This window comes from Hyperolius riggenbachi, chromosome 4, assembly GCF_040937935.1.
Source record: "Hyperolius riggenbachi isolate aHypRig1 chromosome 4, aHypRig1.pri, whole genome shotgun sequence".
Lineage (NCBI taxonomy): Eukaryota > Metazoa > Chordata > Amphibia > Anura > Hyperoliidae > Hyperolius > Hyperolius riggenbachi.
Genome location: NC_090649.1, coordinates 328635650 through 328658151, shown reverse-complemented (window position 1 = coordinate 328658151; position 22502 = coordinate 328635650). Strand labels below are relative to the sequence as shown.

Below are 22502 nucleotides of genomic sequence, written 5' to 3'. Positions count from 1 at the left end.
GTATATCTACACCCCTTGAGACTTCATCTTAGCCTCAGGGGTGTTGATATATGTACTCCGCATGTGTATGCTTGCGGGTTCTCGTCGCCATTCATTGGTACACTGATCTGTGAATGGGAACAGGTGTGAGAAAGTAAAAACGCATTTCTTCCTGTGTACAGTTCAGAGTAAAACTACACCTACAAACATTAAATAAATCCCCCATTAATTAACCCCTTACCTCCCCCACTCTCCCATAGTTATCAATATAAAACACAATTACATTAAAAAAATAGTTACCTTAAGGACTGAACTTTTTTAATATGTATGTCATGAGGGTATATTACTGTTATTTTTGCATGTTAAGGCTTGTAATTTGTGATCTAATTTAAAAGAATGCAAAACGGAAAAAATACACCTTTTTATTTCCAAATAAAATTTTGTTGCCATATATTGTACTAGGGGCATAAATTTAAACATTGTAATAACTGGGGAAAATGTGCAAATAAAATGTATAGGGTTTATTCACAGTAGCACAATTTATTTTAAAACTATAAGAGGCTTGATTCACAAAACGATGCTAACTGTTAGCACGGGTTTTCGCGCATTTTTGCGTGGATAACCGGTCATCGCGCGCAAAAATTTGCACTCGCGCTTTAACGCGGCGTGCTAACAGTTAGCACAGTTTTGTGAATGAAGCCCAAGGGCTGAAAACTGGGAAAAATATTTTTTTTTCCCTTATTATTCTTGTTAAAATGCATTTAGAATACATTTATTCTTAGCAAAAAGTGCCACCCAAAAAAAGCCTAATTAGAGGCAAAAACAAACAAACAAAAAAACAGAGTATATTGTCTTGTAACTAACTGTCAGAGGAACACAAAAAGGAACACTGAGAGGCAATAGGTGGATATATAAAAGAGCAAGTATGATTACTCACAAACCGGGGTTACCTCTCTGCATTTGTTATGTGCTCTGTCTAATTGCCTGACGAAGCGGGGTCAATCCTGCACAATGCGTTGCACTGCACTTTGGAGTATGTAAATAAAATTGCTTTGTTGAATAACACCAACAGAATCTTGTGCCTACTTGGAGGAGGTAAGTCCACTACTACCTCCTGTATTTTTTTTTTTTTACTTTTTTGCTACTTTTATGCTTTTGGCACCTCTGTTTTTTATCAACATTGTCACTCAGAGGAGCTTACAATCCAATCCCTACTTTATGTACGTCATATGTCTATGTACAGTGGGATGCGAAAGTTTGGGCAACCTTGTTAATTGAATGAATGAATTAATTTCCTGTATAAATCGATGGTTGTTAAATATATTATATAGGAGACCTACACAGTGATATTTGAGAAGTGAAATGAAGTTTATTGGATTTACATAAAGTGCACAATAATTGTTTAAATAAAAGATGCATAAACTTGGGCACTGTTGTCATTTTATTGATTCCAAAACATTTAGAACTAATTGGGACTCAAATTGGCTTGGTAAGCTCAGTGACCTCGGACCTACATACACAGGTGAATACAATTATGAGAAAGCATATTTAAGGGGGTCAGTTTGTAAGTTCCTCTCTTTTAATGTTCTCTAAAGAGTAGCAACATGGGGGGGCTCAAGACAACTCTCAAATTACCTGAAGACAAAGATTTTTCACCATCACGGTTTAGGGGAAGGATATAGAAAGCGGTCTCAGAGATTTCAGCTGTCTGTTTCCACAGTTACGAACATATTGAGAAATTTGAAGACCGCAGGCTCAATTCAAGTTAAGGTTCGAAGTGGCAGACCAAGAAAAATCTCGAATAAACAGAAGCGATGCATGGTTAGTCAACCCACAAACCAGCACCAAAGACCTACAACATCATCTTGCTGCAGATGGAGTCACTGTGCATCGTTCAACCATTCGGCGCACTTTACACAAGGAGATGCTGTATGTGAGAGTAATGCAGAGGAAGCCTTTTCTCCACCCACAGCACAAACAGAGCCGCTTGAGGTATACTAAAGCACATTTGGACAAGCCCGCTTCATTTTGGAATAAGGTGCTGTAGACTGCTGAAACTAAAATTGAGTTATTTGGGCATAACAAGGGGCGTTATGCATGGAGAAAAACCGACACAGCATTCCAAGAAAAACACCTGCTACCTACAGTAAAATATGGTGGTGGTTCCATAAAGCTGTGTGGCCAGTGCAGGAACAGGGAATCTTGTCAAAGTTGAGGGACGCATGGATTCCACTCAGTATCAGCAGATTCTGGAGACCAATGTCCAGGATTTAGTGACAAAGCTGAAGCTGCACCGAGGCTGGATTTTTCAACAAGACAACGACCCTAAACACTGCTCAAAATCTACTAAGGTATTCATGCAGAGGAACAAGTACAACGTTCTGGAATGGCCATCTCAGTCCCCTGACCTGAATATAGTTGAGAATCTGTGGTGTGAGTTAGAGAGCTGTCCATGTTTGGACACCAGCAAACCTGAATGACCTAGAGATGTTTTGTAAAGAGGAATGGTCCAATATACCTTCAACCAGAATCCAGACTCTCATTGGAACCTACAGGAAGCGTTTAGAGGCCGTAATTTCTGCAAAAGGAGGATCTACTAAATATTGATTTCATTTCTTTTTTGTGGTGCCCAAATTTATGCACCTGCCTAATTTTGTTTAAACAATTATTGCACACTTTCTATAAATCCAATAAACTTCATTTCACTTCTCAAATATCACTATGTGTGTCTCCTATATGATATAGTTAACTGACATTTTTTATCATAACAACCAACGATTTACACAGGAAAATCATGACGATTAACAAGGTTGTCCACACTTTCGCATCCCACTGTATGTATTGTGTAGTTCATGTATCAATGGCCAATTTAGGGGGAAGCCATGTATCTATGGCCAATTTAGGGGGAAGCCAATGAACTTATCTGTATGTTTTTGGGATGTGGGAGGAAATTGGGATGCCCGGAGGAACCCCACACAGACACTGGAGAGAACATAAAAACATAGTACAGATAGTGCCCTGGCTGGGATTCAAACCAGTGACCCAGCGCTGCAAGAGTGATAACCACTACACTACCATGCTCTCCTAGTAGTGGTCACCTAAAGTGAGAGGGATATGGAGGCTGCATTTATTTCCTTTTAAACCATGCAGATTGCCTGGCTGTCCTACTGTTACTCTACCTCTAATACTTTTTAGCCATAGACCAAAAAAACAAGCATGCAGTTAGTCTGACTGCACTAGTCACATGCTTGTTTCAGGTGTGTGATTCAAGCCCTACTGGTGCATACATTTGAAAAAGGCACATTTTTAAAAGGGTGCAGGATAGTGGTAATAGAATATCTGTAAATTTACTCATATTCTACTACATTCAAATAGTAAAATATTGGTAATATTTACTGATAATTTTCTATGACCTAATCTCTCCCTTTTCTCACATAGAACCCTCCCCTGGTGGTGTCTAACCTTAACCCACCCTTGTGCACGACTAACCTAACACACACCCGCAAAAGTTGAGGATGCAAGGACTGGTGAAGAGTCTGTGTGCATGGATTGTGCATAACTTTGGTGGCTATAGCAGTGTTAAGCCCACACCAGGCATTAGAATAGAAATGGCCCGAATGGTTCGACCGCAAACTTATTCGCGCAAACTTTGGTGGTTCGCGGTGAACCACGAACTTTATGGCGGAACGAACTGCCCCCTATACTACATCATTAGGGTCAACTTTGACCCTCTACATCACAGTCAACAGCACAGGGTAGCCAATCAGGCTACACTCTTTCCTGGAGCCCCACCCCCCTTATAAAAAGCAGGCAGCGTCAGCCATTTCACTCACTCGTGTGGCTGCAGTAATTAGAGACGGGAGAGGTGCTGCAGAGATATTAGGGAAAGCTGCGTTAGGCTTGTTAGGTTGCTCGTTCTTGCTGATACTTATTGCTAAAAAGCACTCCTCATCCCCAACAGCTCTTTTGAGAGCTAATGTTGTTCTTGTGATCTATTTTTTTTTGTGTGTTTCCCACAGACACTTGTGTTGCATATACAGCCCTGTCAGTCAGTCTTAGCTGCTGGACCTTGGCCCCTTGGCAATTCCTACTGTGCCACTGCCGGGCCCAGCACATTCAGTGACTACCTGTGTGTGTGACAGCTGCACATTTGTAATACCCATCACTGCATATACCTACCTGTTCAGTACACCCACCCACCTACCTACGTGACCGCACGCAGTGTCACTGCACCTGTTCACGGTACCTGTGTGTTTGTGTGTGTGACAGCTGCACATTTGTAATACCCTTCACTGCATATACCTACCTGTTGTTCAGTGCACCCACCTACCAACGTGAGCGCACACAGTGTAATATTTCATACCACCAGTCACTGTACCTGTTTACGGTACCTGTGTGTGTGACAGCTGCACATTTGTAATACCCATCACTGCATATACCTACCTGTTGTTCAGTGCACCCACCTACCGACGTGAGCGCACACAGTGTAATATTTCATACCACCAGTCACTGTACCTGTTTACGGTACCTGTGTGTGTGACAGCTGCACATTTGTAATACCCATCACTGCATATACCTACCTTTTGTTCAGTGCACCCACCTACCTATGTGAGCGCACGCAGTGTGATATTTTACCATTTCAGCCACGCGGACGTGAGTTTCACGTCCGCAGCGGCAGCAGATAGAGCCGCAGGGACGCACTAGACACGTCCCTGCAGTTTGGGGGGGTCTGCAGGCGATCATGCGGGCCAATTCCCGCAATCGCGCTACTGCTGCTAGCAGGGGGGATTGGCTGCAGGGGACAAAAGTCCCCTGTGCCAATCCGAGCATGTCCGCTGATTTCCGCCGCCCGATCATTACATTTATGAATGGAAACAATGTTTCCATTCATGAACTCCCTGCCGCCACTGTGATCGGAGGCTTCCGATGGAAGCCTGCGTCACTTCCCCTAGTTGCAATGCAATGATACATTGTATCCTATTAGCGTACAAAGGACAGGTTTTTTGCTCAGCGGGGACATCTTGAGGCCAAATAGTAAAACACATCTACTGACTTTAAGGGAAAAAAAATATCTATGTCAAGAGGGCATATAATTATTAAATCATGGGCTTAAAATGAGTGATGGATGTAAAACTGAAAAAATTTACCTTTATTTCCAAATAAAATATTGTTACCATACATAGTACTAGGGAAATAATGTTAACATTGCAATAACCGGGACAAATGGGCAAATAAAATGTGTGGATTATTTCGTTGTGATAAGTAGTGATAGTTATTGGGGAATGAATGGGAGGAGTGCTGATAGGTGAAAATTCCTCTCGTCCATAAGGTGAAAAGTACCCGCAGGCTGAAATGGTTAGTACCACCAGTCACTGTACCTGTTCATGGTACCTGTGTGTGTGACAGCTGCACATTTGTAATACCCATCACCTACCTGTTGTTCAGTGCGCCCACCTACCTACGTGTGCGCACGCAGTGTCACTGCACCTGTTCACGGTACCTGTGTGTGTGACAGCTGCAAATTTGTAATACCAGTCATGGCATAATTGTTCACAGTACCTGTGTGACCGCATGCTGTGTAATATACCACTCCGTGCATACCTGTTAACTGCACCTGTGTGACAGCTCCACATTGTATTGTTAAACCAGTCACTGCATAGCTTTCACTGCACCTGTGTAACTGCACATTGTATTAGTGAAGTCAGTGCATACCTTTCACTTCACCCCCCCCCAATTATAGACAAGAAAGGCAGAGGCAAGGGCAGACCCAGAGGCAGGCCACCCAGCAGGTCTGTTCATGCTGACGTGATTTTGTGCAGCCCTTGCCCTAAGTACAGTGGTCAGAAGAAGGGACATCCCATCAACTCCCAAGATTGTCAGGACGTGGTTGACTATTTAACACAGAACACCTCATCTTCCACAGCCACCAGCGCTACTACAAGCACCACATCCGCTGCATTTGACACTTTGCAGGAATTATTTGGCGGGGAATTAACTGATTCACAGCCATTATTGTTACTCACACGTTACGTCCATATGTCTGAGTTAGGTGACACTATGGACATAACGTGTGAGGAGGAGGATGATGAAGTACCTGCTGTTGGTGCAGTTTATGAGGTGTCTAAGGCATGCAAAGCTGGGGAGGATGATTATGATGATACGGATGCCATGTGGGTTCCTAAGAGACAAGATGACCAAAAGGACAGTTCAGAGGGGGAGTCAGAGAGGAGTAGGAGGAGACGAGTTGCTGAAAGAAGCAGGGGGAGCTAGTCTTCAGAAACAACTGGTGGCAGTGTCCGGTGCAATGTATTGCCACCTATGGACAGCCAGCCAACATGCCCTTCAACATCAGCTGCTGAGGCCACCATAGTGCCCACACCCCAGGGGGGCTCAGCGGTTTGGAAATTTTTTTGTGTGTCTGCCTTAGATCAGAGCAATGCCATCTGTTCTCTCTGCTGCCGTGGAAAGGCCAACAGCCGCGTAGGGACATCTGGCTTACGAAGGCACATGGAAAAAAGGCACAAACTGCAATGGGAAGAGCACCAGCGGAAAAGCAGCACACAAAAGAAAAGCCACCTTCCTTCTCCTCTTCCTCCTTCAGGTGCATCATCTTCAGCCGCTTTCTCCCTTGCACCTTCACAATCACAGCCACCCTCCTCCACTCCGCCTCTCACCTTGAGCGGTTTCTGCTCCTCTGCCCACAGCAGCAGCCAAGTGTCCGTGGGGGCAATCTTTGAGCGGAAGAAGCCAATGTCTGCCAGTCACCCCCTTGCCTGGCTGGCTTGGCGGAACTGTTAGCTCGCCAGCTGTTACCATACCAGCTGGTGGATTTGTGGCCATTGGGACACTGCAGTGGAAGATACCAGGCCGCAATTATTTCTCCAAAAAGGTGATATCCAAACTGTATCATGAAGATGAGGCAAGTGGTGTCATCTCTGGCACACATGGTTGGGTCAAGGGTCCGTCTGACCATGGATGCCTGGTCTGCCAAGCACGGTCAGGGCAGGTACATTACTTAGACAGCCCATTGGGTCAACCTGGTGACTGCTGGCAAGCGGGGAGTAAGTGGCTGTGCAGCGGACCTAGTGACACCTCCACGGCTTGCAGGCAGGCCTGCTGCCACCTCTTCTCCTTGGCTGAGTGGCAGTTCAACTCTACTGGTGCTGCAATCTCCTCTCCAGCTACACAGCCCCAGCTCCCCAGGGCCTATGCTGCATGCCAGGTACGACGGTGTCACGCCATCTTAGACATGTCTTGCCTCAAAGCGGAGAGTCACACTGGAGCAGCTCTCCTGGCTGCTTTTAAAAAAACAGGTGGATCAGTGGCTGGCCCCGCACCAACTGAAGATCGGCAATGTGGTGTGACAACGGCAGCAATCTCAGTTCGGCTTTGAATTTGGGAAAGTTGACACATGTACCCTGCATGGCACATGTGCTGAATGTCATAATTCAGAGATTTGTGTGTAAGTACCCAGGCTTACAGGACGTCCTAAAGCAGTCCAGGGAGGTGTGTGGGCATTTCAGGTGGTCTTACATGGCCATGGCACGCTTTGCGGATATTCAGCGGAGAAACAACTTGCTGGTGAGACGTTTGATTTGCGATAGCCCGACTCGCTGGAATTCCACCCTCCTGATGTTCGACCGCCTGCTACAACAGGCGAAAGCCGTCAAACAGTATCTCTACAGCTACAGTCTGGGGAGATGGGGATGTTCTGGCCGAAGTACTGGACACTCATGCGAAATGCCTGCAGGCTCATGCGGCCGTTTGAGGTGGTGACAAACCTGGTGAGTCACAGTGAAGGCGCCATCACCAAATTGATCCCATGTGCTTTCTTCCTGGAACGTGCCGTGCGTAGAGTGGTGTATCAAGCTGTAAAGGAGCGTGAACAGGAGGAAGAGTTGTGGGATCAATTCTCATCAGAACCAGATGTTTCCTTAACACCTGCGGCAGCACAGAGGGGGGAGGAGGAGGAGGAAGAGTCGTGTGGGGAAGAGGAGTCAGATGATGAGGAAGATGTGGTTTTGGAGGAGGAGGCGGAAGAACAACCGCAGCAGGTGTCGCAAGGGGCTTGTGCTGCTCAACTTTCCCGTGGTATTGTTCGTGGCTGGGGGGGAAGAGGAGAATTTAGCTGACATCACTGAGGTAGAGCATAAGGAGATGGATAGTATGTCTGCATTGAACTTTGTGCAGATGGCGTCTTTCATGCTGTCCAGCCTGTTGAGGGACCCTCGTATAAAAAACTCAAGGGGAATGAGCTGTACTGGGTGGACACGCTACTAGACCCTCGGTATAGGCACAAAGTGGCGGAGATGTTTCTAAATCATCAGAAGGCAGAAAGGATGTAGCACTTGCAGAACAAGCTGGCAACTATGCTTTACAGTGCGTTTATGGGTGATGTCACAGCATAACGGAATAACGGTACCACTGCCAGTAATCCTTCTGCCATGTTAAGGATCCAGCGATCTCATGGTAATGTTGGACATGCGGACATTCTTTAGTCCAATGCCTCGCCTTTGCCCTTCCGGATCCACACTCAACCAATGCTTGGACCGGCAGGTAGCCGACTACCTGACCTTAAGTGTGGATGTAGATACTGTGAGCAGCGATGAACCCTTGGACTACTGGGTGCACAGGCTTGACCTGTGGCCAGAGTTGTCACAATTTGCCATCCAACTTCTGTCTTGCCCTGCCTCAAGCGTCCTGTCAGGAAGGACCTTCAGCGCAGCTGGAGGCATTGTCACTGAGAAGAGAAGTCGCCTAAGTCACAAAAGTGTTCAGTACCTCACCTTTCATCAAAATTAATGAGGCATGGATCCCGGAGGGCTACTGCCCGCCCGAAGACTAAGTCGGTCCCAACACAGCATCTCTGCCTTTAGGCCGCTTGACTGCCTTCTCCGCCACCACCAACAGGGTCCACCAGGACTCCAAGCGGATTCCTGAATATTTAAGGCCGCTGCTAGCAGAGGCCGCTATACTAATTTTTCTGGTGCGTGTACATGCCTGCCTAATTTTTCTGGCTGCAGTGAAGCTGCAACAACAAAACGAAAAGGCATGTACATGTGTCAATTCCCCTTCGTGATTGTTACCTTGCCGCCGTGAAGGGGCTTGCGTATCACAATGAAGCAATGACCGACAGCTATATGAGTGTCTCGGGGAGTGGCACACCCAATATAATAAGGTCGTTGCTTCATTGTGGACAGACCAAATTCGATCAGCTGGACAGTCATGGCCATCACTACACAAACAGCTGTTTGCGGTGCATTACACAGTGAGTTTGGTGTGTCAGTGTGAAGCAGTACTCTAATTACACTTCCTGATTGATGTATACACATGCAAGATGTTTTAAAGCACTTTAGGCCTCCAATTTAGCATGCAATCTGATTTCTGCCCTTAAAATGCTGCTTTGCGTCAAATCCAGATTTTGCCCCGGGACTTTTGGCGTGTATCCCACACCGCCATGCAAAAACTCAGATGTTAGACCCCTTGAAACATCTTTTCCAGCATAAATGTTTCTAAATTCGAAGTTCGCTTCCCCATTGAAGTTCACGCAAACCGAACTTTTTGCGGAGGTTCGCAAACCGAAAATCGGAAGTTCGAGCCATCTCTACATTAGAAGACTTTCTATAGTCATATCTGGATGCATAGTATTCAAGCCACTGTGCAATCAAGCTGCAGTGTGAATACACACAGTATACTGAGACTTTCTCTCTGGCACTTTTTATAGCTTTGGATGTTATATTGAGAAGTTTATTGGAACATATACGGTGGTGTATCCACCAATACTCCACATTGAATAGAATCAGCAGTTTTTTCTGACTATTGAGCAAGAGTGCAATTGTGGGTGGATGCGTGTGATGTCAGCTGACTAGGCATAGTTACACGGCCGTGTAATCTGTTTTTTTTTGGGGGGGGGGGGGGGGGGGGGAGGGTTTTTCCATGTGGTGGGGTTTTCTAAATAAACTATTTGATATTTGTATGCAGACGCCTCCTATAGTAATTTTTGTAGTGCATGGATCGGGAACTGGCAAATGGACAGAAAGCAAAGAGTTGAGGTTAACCTCCTAAACATTATGCCGCTCAGTAGGTTTTGCAGCCTGGAGTCCCCTAGTATAAATTTAACAGATCGCATGCCTGTAAAAGCTTTAACTAGCACTAGGTTAGCCTAGCTAGTACCGGTGGTTGGCACGCCCTGATCTCTGCTGATCCCCCGGATAATACATTACCCAGCCTGGATCCAGCGATCGGCACAGCCTCCCCACACAGCTCCGGTCTTCACTATGGGAAGCATCGCCCATGACGTCACCGACGTCATGCGCAAACCCAATCCTCCCCATAGAGAGACTGGAACTGTGCGGGGAGGCTGCGCGATCGCTGGATCCAGGCTGGGTAATGTATTAGCGGGGGGATCAGCAGCCACCTGTACTAGCTAGCTTAGTTTAAAAACGTAAACTGTTAAATTTGTACTGGGGGATTCCTGGGGCCAGCAAGCGGTATGCCCGACAGTGTCGGGCATACCGCTTAAGAGGTTAATTGATCATATTCAAAATGGGTGACTGTTAGCTGTTGGATCCCACAGGGGTCGGTATTGGGTCCAGTGTTCTTCAACTTATTTATTAATGACCTAGTAGATGAAGTAGAAAGCAATGTTGCTATTTTTGCAGATGATACACAATTGTGCAGAATCGTCAACTCTCAGGAAGACATTGACATATTGCAAAAGGATCTGGACAGGATGGCTATATGGGCACAGAAATGACAGATGATATTCAATGTTGAAAAATGTAAAGTCATGAATTTTGGTCGTACTAACAGTCTAGCACCATACAAAATAAATGGGATACAGATGAGGACGTCAAACTTGGAGAAGGACTTGGGAGTACTCATTCACATCAAGTTAAATAATCCTATTTAATGCCAAGCCGCTGCAGCTAAGGCAAATAAAATGTTAAGATGCATTAAAAGGGAAATAAAAACTTGAGATGCTAGCATAATATTGCCCCTGTTTAACTCTCTAGTAAGGCCACATCTGGAATATGGAATTTAGTTCTGGGCACCACATTACAAAAAAGATATTGCAGTTTTAGAGCAGGTGCAGAGATGAGCAACAAAATTGATACGTGGGATGGAAGGTCTCACTTATCAAGAAAGGTTAGATAAACTGGGTTTATTTAGTCTAGAGCAGTGCTGTCCAACTGGCGGCCCGCGGGCGGCATCCGGCCCGCCAAGCTTCCTGCTGCGGCCCCCCTGCCGCCTGCTCCATGTAGCGCAACATTTATTTATTTTTATTTTATTTATTTTTTTAAAATAAAAACCCTTTCCCCTATGCTGCGCAGACTATATTTACAGGCTTCGCCCTCTTTGTCCCCCGTGCTGCCGCCTCTAATACACCTCAGATCGGCTGCGGCGGCGGCAGCAGAAGAATATAGGAACCAGTCACACCAGCGCATGACAGCCGCACGGGGGACTTTACGTGCTGGACGTGACCGATGATGTCACGTCCTCCATTCAAATTCACCGCGCGGCTGCTATGCGCCGGTCTGACTGGCTCCAAGTCCGATCTCCTGCCCGCCGCTGCTGATCTGAGGTGAGTTACAGGCGGCAGCACGGGGGACAACGAGGGGGGGCGTTCTGGGCAATCTGAGTGCATTTTGTGCCCACATCTGCGGGCAATCTGAGTGCATTTTGTGGGCACATCTGCGGGCAATTGAGTGCATTTTGTGGGCACATCTGCGGGCAATTGAGTGCATTTTGTGGGCACATCTGCGGGCAATTGAGTGCATTTTGTGGGCACATCTGCGGGCAATTGAGTGCATTTTGTGGGCACATCTGCGGGCAATCTGAATGCATTTTGTGGGCACAACTGCGTCCAATCTGACTGCATTTTGTGGGCACAACTGCGGCCAATCTGACTGCATTTTGTGGGCACATCTGCGGCCAATCTGACTGCATTTTGTGGGCAAATCTGCGGCCACTGACTGCATTTTGTGGGCACATTTGCTGGCAATCTGAGTGCATTTTGTGGGCACATTTGCGGGCAATCTGAATGCATTTTGTAGGCACATCTGCGGCCAATCTGACTGCATTTTGTGGGCAAATCTGCGGCCACTGACTGCATTTTGTGGGCACATTTGCGGGCAATCTGAATGCATTTTGTAGGCACAACTGCGGCCAATCTGTGTAGCAAAAAAGGAAGTGCACAAGGTCCCTGTAGTGGGTTACTCCGGAGTGCTCAGAGCCCAACAAAACAGTTCCACCAAGCCAGTATTTGTATAGATACAAGCGGCTGGGCACATCCAGTAGAAAACAACCTTTATTTGTATCCAGTTAAAATGTGTACATCCACAGCAGCAATGCAGCAGGAGAGAGAGGGGTTAGCATGAAAAGAGGTCGACAGCTGTTTCGCACCCTGCAAATGGGCGCTTCGTCAGGACAACAAGAGCCCCCCAACATCCCCCCTTAAGTACAGTACTTACGGAAATTGCAGGTCAGATGAGGAGGACGCCATGCAGGGCACACCTATGGCGGCCGCAATCAGCGCTTCCTGGACGCCCAATGCGTTCCACCAAACGGAAGCGCGGACCGGAAGTAGTCATCCAACTCCCTGGGCCAATGAGGAGTAAGCGCGAGTGATGCTCCACTCGCGCATATGGCTAGAACTGGCCAAACCGCCCCCAAGTAATGCCATTGGCTACACCAGTACATGCCCCTCACCTACAAACCAATTGCAAGGGGCACGGACTACAGCAGCAATCCACCCCCCCCCCCCCCCGCAACTAGGAAGTAGCAAACAAGCGTACTTAGCAACAATGTAGGGAATTACCTATTGACAGCAAAGCTGTCTCTACATGTCAAAAATGTGTTTATTTCATAAAGCCAAGGCATAAAGCAGGTGAAACCACCCCCACAACATAATATATGAGGCTAGATATCCCACTGACAGTAAGGACTGTCAATAAATGGCAACAACTAGGTGGACACTACCTGACACTTCATGGTTGATCCCCAAGGGGACGGTGCTGCTGCGTCTGGCCTCCTCCTCCTATGGTTCTGCATAAAGGTAAAGATAAAGGGGAAATGATGAAAAAAGCGTTAGACGATAAAATCTTCACATTATACAAAACCTGTATAGAAAGATTAATTGAAATTGACTACAAACAACCCTAATGTTTACAAGAACACTGCTAAATCATTTCGTTCATTATGTCCCAAAGGACCTACCGCCTTTGGGACTTAATGAACGAAATGATTTAGCAGTGTTCTTGTAAACATTAGGGTTGTTTATAGTCAATTTTAATTAATCTTTCTATACAGGTTTTGTATAATGTGAAGATTTTATCGTCTAACTCTTTTTTTCATCCTTTCCCCTTTATCTTTACCTTTATGCAGAACCATAGGAGGAGGAGGCCAGACGCAGCAGCACCGTCCCCTTGGGGATCAACCATGAAGTGTCAGGTAGTGTCCACCTAGTTGTTGCCATTTATTGACAGTCCTTACTGTCAGTGGGATATCTAGCCTCATATATTATGTTGTGGGGGTGGTTTCACCTGCTTTATGCCTTGGCTTTATGAAATAAACACATTTTTGACATGTAGAGACAGCTTTGCTGTCAATAGGTAATTCCCTACATTGTTGCTAAGTACGCTTGTTTGCTACTTCCTAGTTGCGGGGGGGCGGATTGCTGCTGTAGTCCGTGCCCCTTGCAATTGGTTTGTAGGTGAGGGGCATGTACTGGTGTAGCCAATGGCATTACTTGGGGGCGGTTCCCTACTATTGGCCAGTTCTAGCCATATGCGCGAGTGGAGCATCACTCGCGCTTACTCCTTATTGGCCCAGGGAGTTGGATGACTACTTCCGGTCCGCGCTTCCGTTTGGTGGAACGCATTGGGCGTCCAGGAAGCGCTGATTGCGGCCGCCATAGGTGCGCCCTGCATGGCGTCCTCCTCCTCATCTGACCTGCAATTTCCGTAAGTACTGTACTTAAGGGGGGATGTTGGGGGGCTCTTGTTGTCCTGACGAAGCGCCCATTTGCAGGGTGCGAAACAGCTGTCGACCTCTTTTCATGCTAACCCCTCTCTCTCCTGCTGCATTGCTGCTGTGGATGTACACATTTTAACTGGATACAAATAAAGGTTGTTTTCTACTGGATGTGCCCAGCCGCTTGTATCTATACTAATACTCACAACTGCGGCCAATCTGACTGCATTTTGTGGGCACATCTGCAGCCAATCTGAACATATTTTGTGGGTAAATCTGCAGCCAATCTTTGTGTATTTTGTGGGTAAATCTGCAGCCAATCTTTGTGTATTTTGTGGATAAATCTGCAGCCAATCTGAACATTTTTTGTGGGTAAATCTGCAGCCAATCTTTGTGTATTTTGTGGGTAAATCTGCAGCCAATCTTTGTGTATGTTGTCGGTAAATCTGCAGCCAATCTGAGTGTATTTTGTGGGTACATCTGCAGCCAATCTGAGTGTATTTTGTGGGTAAATCTGCCACCAATCTCAATGTATTTTGTGGGTAAATCTGCAGCCAAGCTGAGTGTATTTTGTGGGTAAATCTGCAGCCAATCTGAATGTATTTTGTGGGTAAATCTGCAGCCAATCTGAATGTATTTTGTGGGTAAATCTGTAGCCAATCTGTGTATTTTGTGGGTAAATCTGCAGCCAATCTGAATGTATTTTGTGGGTAAATCGGCAGCCAATCTGAGTGTATTTTGTGGGTAAATCTGCCACCAATCTGAATGTATTTTGTGGGTAAATCTGCAGCCAATCTGAGTGTATTTTGTGGGTAAATCGGCAGCCAATCTGAACGTATTTTGTGGGTAAATCTGCAGCCAATCTGAGTGTATTTTGTGGGTAAATCTGTAGCCAATCTGTGTATTTTGTGGGTAAATCTGCAGCCAATCTGAATGTATTTTGTGGGTAAATCTGCAGCCAATCTGAATGTATTTTGTGGGTAAATCTGCAGCCAATCTGAATGTATTTTGTGGGTAAATCTGCAGCCAATCTGAATGTATTTTGTGGGTAAATCTGCAGCCAATCTGTATTTTGTGGGTAAATCTGCAGCCAATCTGAGTGTATTTTGTGGGTAAATCTGCAGCCAATCTGAGGGGGGGGGGGGTTAGATTGTATCGGTCTGCCGGCCCTCCACCATGTGGTCTGAAAAAAAAAAGGCCCTCCATGCCCGCGAAGTTGGACAGCACTGGTCTAGAGAAAAGACACCTTAGAGGGGATCTAATTAACATGTATAAATACATCAGAGGGCAATATAAAAGCTTGATGGATGACCTTTTTGTCCCTAGGCTTTTGTAAAGAACTTGGGGATATGAACTGCACATGGAGAAAAAAGTTTTAGCCATTTATTTAGGAAAGGGTTCTTTACAGTAAGCGTGATTAAAATGTGAAATGTACTGCCACAGGAAGTAGTTATGGCAAATTCTATATCTGCATTTAAGGGGGGCTTAAATGCTTTCCTTGCATTGAAAGACATTCATGGTTATAATTACTGTGTAATTAAATAATCGTGTTGATGCAGGGATTTTATTGCCATCTGGAGTCAAAGGATTTTTTTTTTCCATTTTGGTGCTAATTGGACCATGCCTTGTAAGGGTTTTTCGCCCTTCTCTGGATCAACAGGGAAATGTGAGGGTGCATGCTAGTGTGCTTCATTTTCTGGTTGAGCGTGATGGACATACGTCTTTTTTTTTTTTTTTTTTCCCCAACCCAAATAACCATGTAACCTTACTGAGAAACCGTAACCAAGAATTGAAATGTATCCCAATCAGTAGCGGATACCCCCTTTCCCAGTAGAAATCTTTTCCTTTTCACAAACTGATCATCAGGGGGCTCTGTAAGGCTGATATTGTGGTGAAACCCCTCCCACAGTGTGATGTCAGGACCATGGTTCTGACATCACACTGGGAGCGTTGTTGCACTGTGGGAAATAAAAGCTGTTTACAGCTGTTTCCAACTGCCGAAAAAGCAAGCAGCATCTATGGAGGAGGCAGAGGGAAGATTAGTTGCGCTTCGCAGAGCATCTTCCTGCAGGCTGGGTGAGGAGAACAATGCACTTGGGGTCACTCGGGCTTTGGAGGCTGCAAAAGATCTGACATGCCTCCGAGGTGGTCTTTATCAGTCTCCCCAGCTGAATTTAATCTAGTGTGTGTGTACATAGTTTTTTGATTTTCACAGATAAGATAGGAAGGTTTTGTCTGTAATAAATAGTGTATTATTGTTAACATAGCTGTAAGGGGGTAGCTAATCTCACAAACTTTGCCATGGTATATGAGGGTTGATTTACTCAAGGTGCGTACACGCACTACAAAAGGCAACGACTGGTCCTCTGGACCCTACCGATGGGCGGTCTCATAGCCGACAGTAGCGCGCGTGTACACGCTGTCGGCGGACTGATAAGGCTGTTTCTAAACGATCCGCTCTGCAACAGTATTTGGAAATAATTCCCCCCCAGTTTTGTGTCCGTAACTAATTTACAAGCCCTTATTTGCAAAAAATATCAGTAATATACGTTCATGACATGCATAGTAAAAAAAAAAGTTGGAGTCCCTAAAGTAACTATATATTTTTATTTTACATGTCACTTTTTTATACAAGTGTTTTTTTTTCTTTTGATAACTATGGGAGGGGACGTAAGAGGTTAACGAATGGGGGATTTTATGTATTTTTATTTAAAGGACATTCGAGGTGAAAACAATCTGATGGGAAAAACAATTGTATTTGTCCTCTTTCTCCTAAAAATTACTCTTTTAGATATCACATGGTTTTATTTTATATTTGAATCTAGTTTTTAAGTATTTAATGTTATATTGTCTCTGCTCAATGACACCTTCATTTAAGTATGCCAGAGCTCAAATCTAAGAATTATTGGCCCTTTCCTGCTCTCAGAATCCATTTACTGACAGGAAAATGTTTAATGGCTGTACTTGCTTATCAGTGGGGGTTATGCTATAGTCTGACTCAGTCTGACCTGGTCCGGACCCAGACAGAAACTGTCATTTGCATACCTGATGTTTAACTCTTTCAGGCAGAGAAATGAAAAAAAGGAGCACAGCCTAGTTATTTGTGTGCTTGGCACTGTACATACGCATGCCTATCTCATCATGTCACACGTCATGTTGGTTGTCATTTAATATTAAATATGTAGGTGTAATTTTAGTTTTTGTCCACTAGATAACTGTGTACTGTGAATATACAGTATACAGGAAGTATAGAGTGTGTTTTCACTTTCATTTCTCAATGACCTCTGGCATCCCATTGATGTTGGTGATCATTGATCACAGGGACTTTGATCGGTGAATGGGAAATGTGTTCCCATTCACTGATCAGTGTACTAACTGGTGGCGATGAGAACGCGTGCAAAGGGTGATCGCGGTGAGAGACTTCTTTCTACGCTCCTGGGATATTTTGAATTTTTTTATTTTTTAGGATCTTTTGGGACATTTTAGTGAGTTGTATCTTTGCACTTGTATGTGCTGTGATTTTTATTTTTATTGATAAATGTGCATGTTTGAACTATTTTGAGTACTTAGTTGAGGTTTTTCCAGTTTTCTTTTTTAATTAAGTTATTTATTTATCATTTGAACTCTGAGGAATTCTTTTTCTAATACAAGGGTGTTTATTAGATTTCTTTGTATTTATATGCTATCAGTATCTTATGCAGTGTTTTGTCAGTTACTGATGCAAAGTGTATAGCTCTTTTAGGGCTCGTTTCCACAGTAGCGGTGCGGAATCGCCTGGATTCCACCGCAGAAGAAATCGCATGCAGGTGCGTTTTTTTACGCGTTATTTTACGCGATTACGCATGCGATTTCGCATAGGTTAGGCTATGTGCGTTTTTAACCATGTCACTGCCTTTGTTAATTTACATTGGTTCCTATGCGGAATCGCATGCGTAATCGCGTAAAATAACGCGTAAAAAAACGCATGCGATTTCCCTATTAAATACATTAGCGGCGATTCGCATGCATTCCACTAGCAGGCGAATTCGTTGGCTCTTTTGTGCGTTTTTTCACCGCTCATAAAAACGCACCACGCAAACGCTACAGTGGAAACAGGTCCATTCACTTGCATTACATGTGCGAATCTGCATGCGTTGGACGCATGCAGATTCGCGATAGTGGAAACGAGCCCTTAGCCATGTAGGCCTGTATTCTTGGGTTTGAATCTAGGCCAGGTCACTACCTGCATCAGGTTTGCATGTTTTCCCCATGTTTGCATGGGTTTCTCCGGGCACTCTGGTTTCTTCCCCCATCCCAAAAGCATACAAATTAATTTGCTTCCCCCAAAATTGGCTTTACGCTATGAAGACTATGATCGGCATTAGATTGTGAATTATTTAACAAAATTATATAATTACCGGTATGTCAGAATTTTGACAGGTTTTCTTACAAAAACTTTACAAACAATCTTGCTGTGATTTATGCAAATGTTATGCCCAATCTTTAGCTTTCATTAATACATCCTTTCTGATGGCTTACAGGTACATAAATCAGATGAATTGAATTTACAGCAGAGAGAAACTTCGGATGAAGCAGATGAGGTACACAGTGTTAATCAATTTGCAGAAGAAGAAGGATATGAAGCAGATAGTGAAAGCAATCCCGAGGATGCATCTGATGATGGTATGATTTAAAAATTTACATTTTTGTGCTGGTCTTTACGTTACATAACGACATAATTTAATACAAACATTAAAACGAGTAGCTGCTGAGGAGGAAGAGATGACCATATGCAACGGGAATCAGGTAAATATTTTTAAACGTTCTATGGGGAAAAGAAAGTGGCAACCGCACTTAGACCAAGCCTCTCCTGATTAACCCCTTCAGTACCAGCAGTCTCTGGCTCCTTAAGGACAAGAGACCGCTGGCACCAAAACCCCCCCACATACCGTCGAATCGCTGCACTGAATCACAGCTAACGCTATAAACACTGCCCTCCCATCACCTCAGCCCACCTACTCTGCCGTCTCTGACGGCAGATCTCTGTGAGCCGGTCAGGAGACTATTTCATTGGCTCCTGACCCTGTGATCAATGTAAGCCAATGGGATTTGCTCACATTGATTACAAGGTCAGCAGCCAATGAAATCTGCTCCTGATCAGCTCACGGAGCTCTGCTATCATACCGACAGCAGGACGAGTGAGCTGCAGTGGGCTGAGAGCGGCGGGGGTGGTGAGAGTGCACGGCAGCGGTGAGGTGAAATCTATGTCCCGGCAAGAATAACAGCCTCAGGGTGTACATTTTAATCACCGCAGTCCTCTGGAAGCAGTTAATATTGGCTGCAAGTGGTTGCTCAGCCCATATAAAGGCACAGTCTGTGTTCACTACAGCTATAACATATGCTGGAAACGAATTATGTTCTTTAACTTTTTTATTTTAAGGAAACCAGAGATTAAATAAATAAATGTATACATACCTGGGGCTTCCTCCAGCCCCATGCGCATGGATCGCTCCCACGCTGCTGTTCTCCGCTGCCTGCAGCTCCGTTATCGGGTCCCGTTAGTTCTGTCAGTCACGGCCAGTCTGCGCAAGAGCAAATGCACCCTCTACGTATCTCTCCGGCGCGATCCGTGCGCATGGGCCTAGAGGAAGCCCCAAGTATGTATAAAACCTTTTTTTTGGAGGGGGGGGGGGGTGTCTCTGGTACACTTTAAAGAGAACCCGAGGTGGGATTTAATTATGTTAGTGGGGCACAGAGGCTGGTTGTGCGCACTAACAGCAGCCTCCGTATCGGCGCTACCCGCCCGCGTCCCTTCCCTCCTGCTGATTGGAGGGAAGTGACGCGGGCGGGTAGGGCCGATACGGGGGAGCGGCGCTGACAGGCAGAGGTAAACATTGTGCTGGCAACACGCTGTGTCGCTAGCACTGCGGGGGGTATAGCGGCGCGCAGGGGGGTCCTGGAGGCACACCATGGGGCAACAGAGGCTGGTGTTGGTGTGCACAACCAGCCTCTGTGCCCCACTAACATAATTAAATCCCACCTCGGGTTGTCTTTAAGGCCCAGTGCACACCAAAACCGCTAGCAGATCCGCAAAACGCTAGAGATTTTTAAAGCAGATTTTCAGAGCGATTCTAGGCATGTTTAGAGATGTTTGCAGAAGCGTTTTCTGGAGCGTTTTTGTGTAGCAGATTTCATATATTGTTACAGTAAAGCTGTTACTGAACAGCTACTGTAACAAAAAATGCCTAGAAAACCGCTCTGATCTAGCGTTTTTCCTATACTTTACATTGAGGCAGAAACGCTTCTGCAAACTGCAAAAGTGCTGCAGGACCCACGTTTGCGGTTTGCTAAAAACCTCAAACCGCTGGTGTGCACCAGCCCATTGAGATACATTAGCCAAGCGTTTTCACAGGCGGAAGCGGTTTGCGAAACTCTTCAAAAACCGCTTGGTGTGCACCAGGCCTAAGAGAGATATCAGTTCCACATATTGCAACACATAATAGCAGGGATACTACGTAAACTAGCTCCCAAGTCAGTGTTGCATGCATGTTCCAAAATAATTGTGTTGTTTTAAATTTGGACAAGGAATTAGGTTAATGGGGGACAATAAACACCCTGCATGTAGCATCCCTGCTAACATGTTGCTATATGAGGAACAGATGGTTTGTCTTGTAAATAAAGTGGTGATGTTGTGAGAGTCAATTAGTTTTCAGCACCAGTTATAGCTGTAGAGAGCACAGTGTGTATTTTTAATGGTCTGAATTGCCCTGAGCAGCCAGTAGAAATGAGGTACAGCTTGGTCTACGATCACTTACCATTCTCATTTCTCCATTTTTCCAAATCTGTTTGCCACTTTTATATCACTAAATTTATAAAATGACACATGTTCAACTTTGATTACTGTACCATAATTGATTTAAAATGGAAATCTGATGCTCCATCCCCTTGAATGGTGTAACAGATTGTCAGTGTGGCTCTTCAATTTTTCTTGAGACAGTATTCTGCTTATTCAGCCTGCAGCAAACTGACAAACCGGAAGTTTGAAATGAACACCCCTGTTCTCAGTTATTTCCTAATGGGTACACACAATAAACCTGGAGAAAGTCATTTGATGATTAATAATCTTATTATGTTGGCCATGCTGTATTTAATAGTTTCCATGACTGTTGGGCTTTCATTTTTAAGGTACCCTCCTCATCAACCCACTTGATCAAGACAGAGAAATAAAATTAATAAAATATCTTTGGACATAAAATTTTACTTGTATCATTTTACTCCAAAAGTAGTCAATGTGGTTCCAAATGAGGCGTTATAAATCACGTTTAGGGCAAGATAGTGCCACTGTTTGTTTGTTTGTTTGTTTTTTCTTCCATAGGACCCAAAGCACACAAGCTTGTCTCAGATCAGTACATAGTTGCGGTTTGTGACTTGTTAAGGTGGCCACTAATGGTCCAATTTCTAGCGAAAAGTCGTTTGAGCGATCAGGAATTCTAATCGGATTGGTTGTAAACCTCCATTGATGGGCATGATCGTCCAACTGGATTTTTAGCGAACCAAAATGTGGATTTTCTTGTTGGTTGTGATAGATAGGAATCAAAGATTGGTTCGTTGATGGTGTAGTGAACGATTTTTCCTCTGATCAGAATTATCTGATCGGTCGAACGATTTTTCACTAGAGATTGGATCGTTAGTTGCCACCTTTATAGGGATAAAAACTGATACTGTTATAAATGCCAGACTAAACAGTTGGCTTTTCAGTTTTTATTTAAACACCTCCATAGTGGGAGCTTTCATGATTGGTTGTGGCAAAGCATAACTGAAGGGTCTGCCTCTAAAGGCTAAAAAGGTTTAGGTTGCATTTCCACTTGTGCAGTGCGAATCGCCGTGGTAAAAATTCGCATGCGGGTCTATGCGAATTTTCATGAAAATTCGCATGGATGACAATGTATGCGAATTTAACCATGGCATGTGCTTTTCCATTGTTTCTATGCGAATTTGCACGAAAATTTGCATACCCAAACCTCATGCGAATTTCCTATTAAATACATTGTATGCGATATGCGAATTCTGATGGCTCTGCCATGCGAATTTTTTCTGCACAGAAAAGCGCAAAGGAATCCTGACAAGTGGAAACAGTCCCATTCACTTGTATTGCTATGCGGATTTGCATGCGAAAAACGCATGCGAATTCGCGATAGTGGAAATGGGCCCTTATACAGAAGGAATTTTCTATCCATCACTCTAACTGAAATATACTTGTATGTTTTAGTCTTTGGGTTTATATCTGGTTTTAGTTCAGTTTCTCAGTGAAATTGTCTATTTATACATGTTCATATTGTGACTTTAGTCAGCTGCACCAGTTGTGCCCTCCCTTCCTCTTTTCTTGGTTTTATTTATACATGCACGTAATGTGACTTCAATCAGCGGCACCAGTTGTGCTCGCCTTTTCTTCTTCTTTTGGCTTTAGTTATATATGCACGTAATGTGACTTCAGTCAGCTGCACACGTTGTGCTCCCTCCTTCCTCCTCATAAGTCTCAACTGAAGTTGCTTCTATTGATCTTAATATTC

General features: G+C 44.7%; 1 protein-coding gene across 2 annotated transcripts in view; it reads left to right on the top strand.

Moving 5' to 3' along the window:
- The window catches only part of LYST (lysosomal trafficking regulator), a 287630-nt gene that overhangs the window by 61787 nt on the left and 203341 nt on the right, over positions 1–22502 (top strand). For both annotated transcript variants that reach the window (XM_068231777.1, XM_068231776.1), the window contains exon 7: positions 18474–18615. In XM_068231777.1, coding sequence (XP_068087878.1) covers positions 18474–18615 — 142 coding nt within the window. The remainder of the gene's footprint in view (positions 1–18473; positions 18616–22502) is intronic.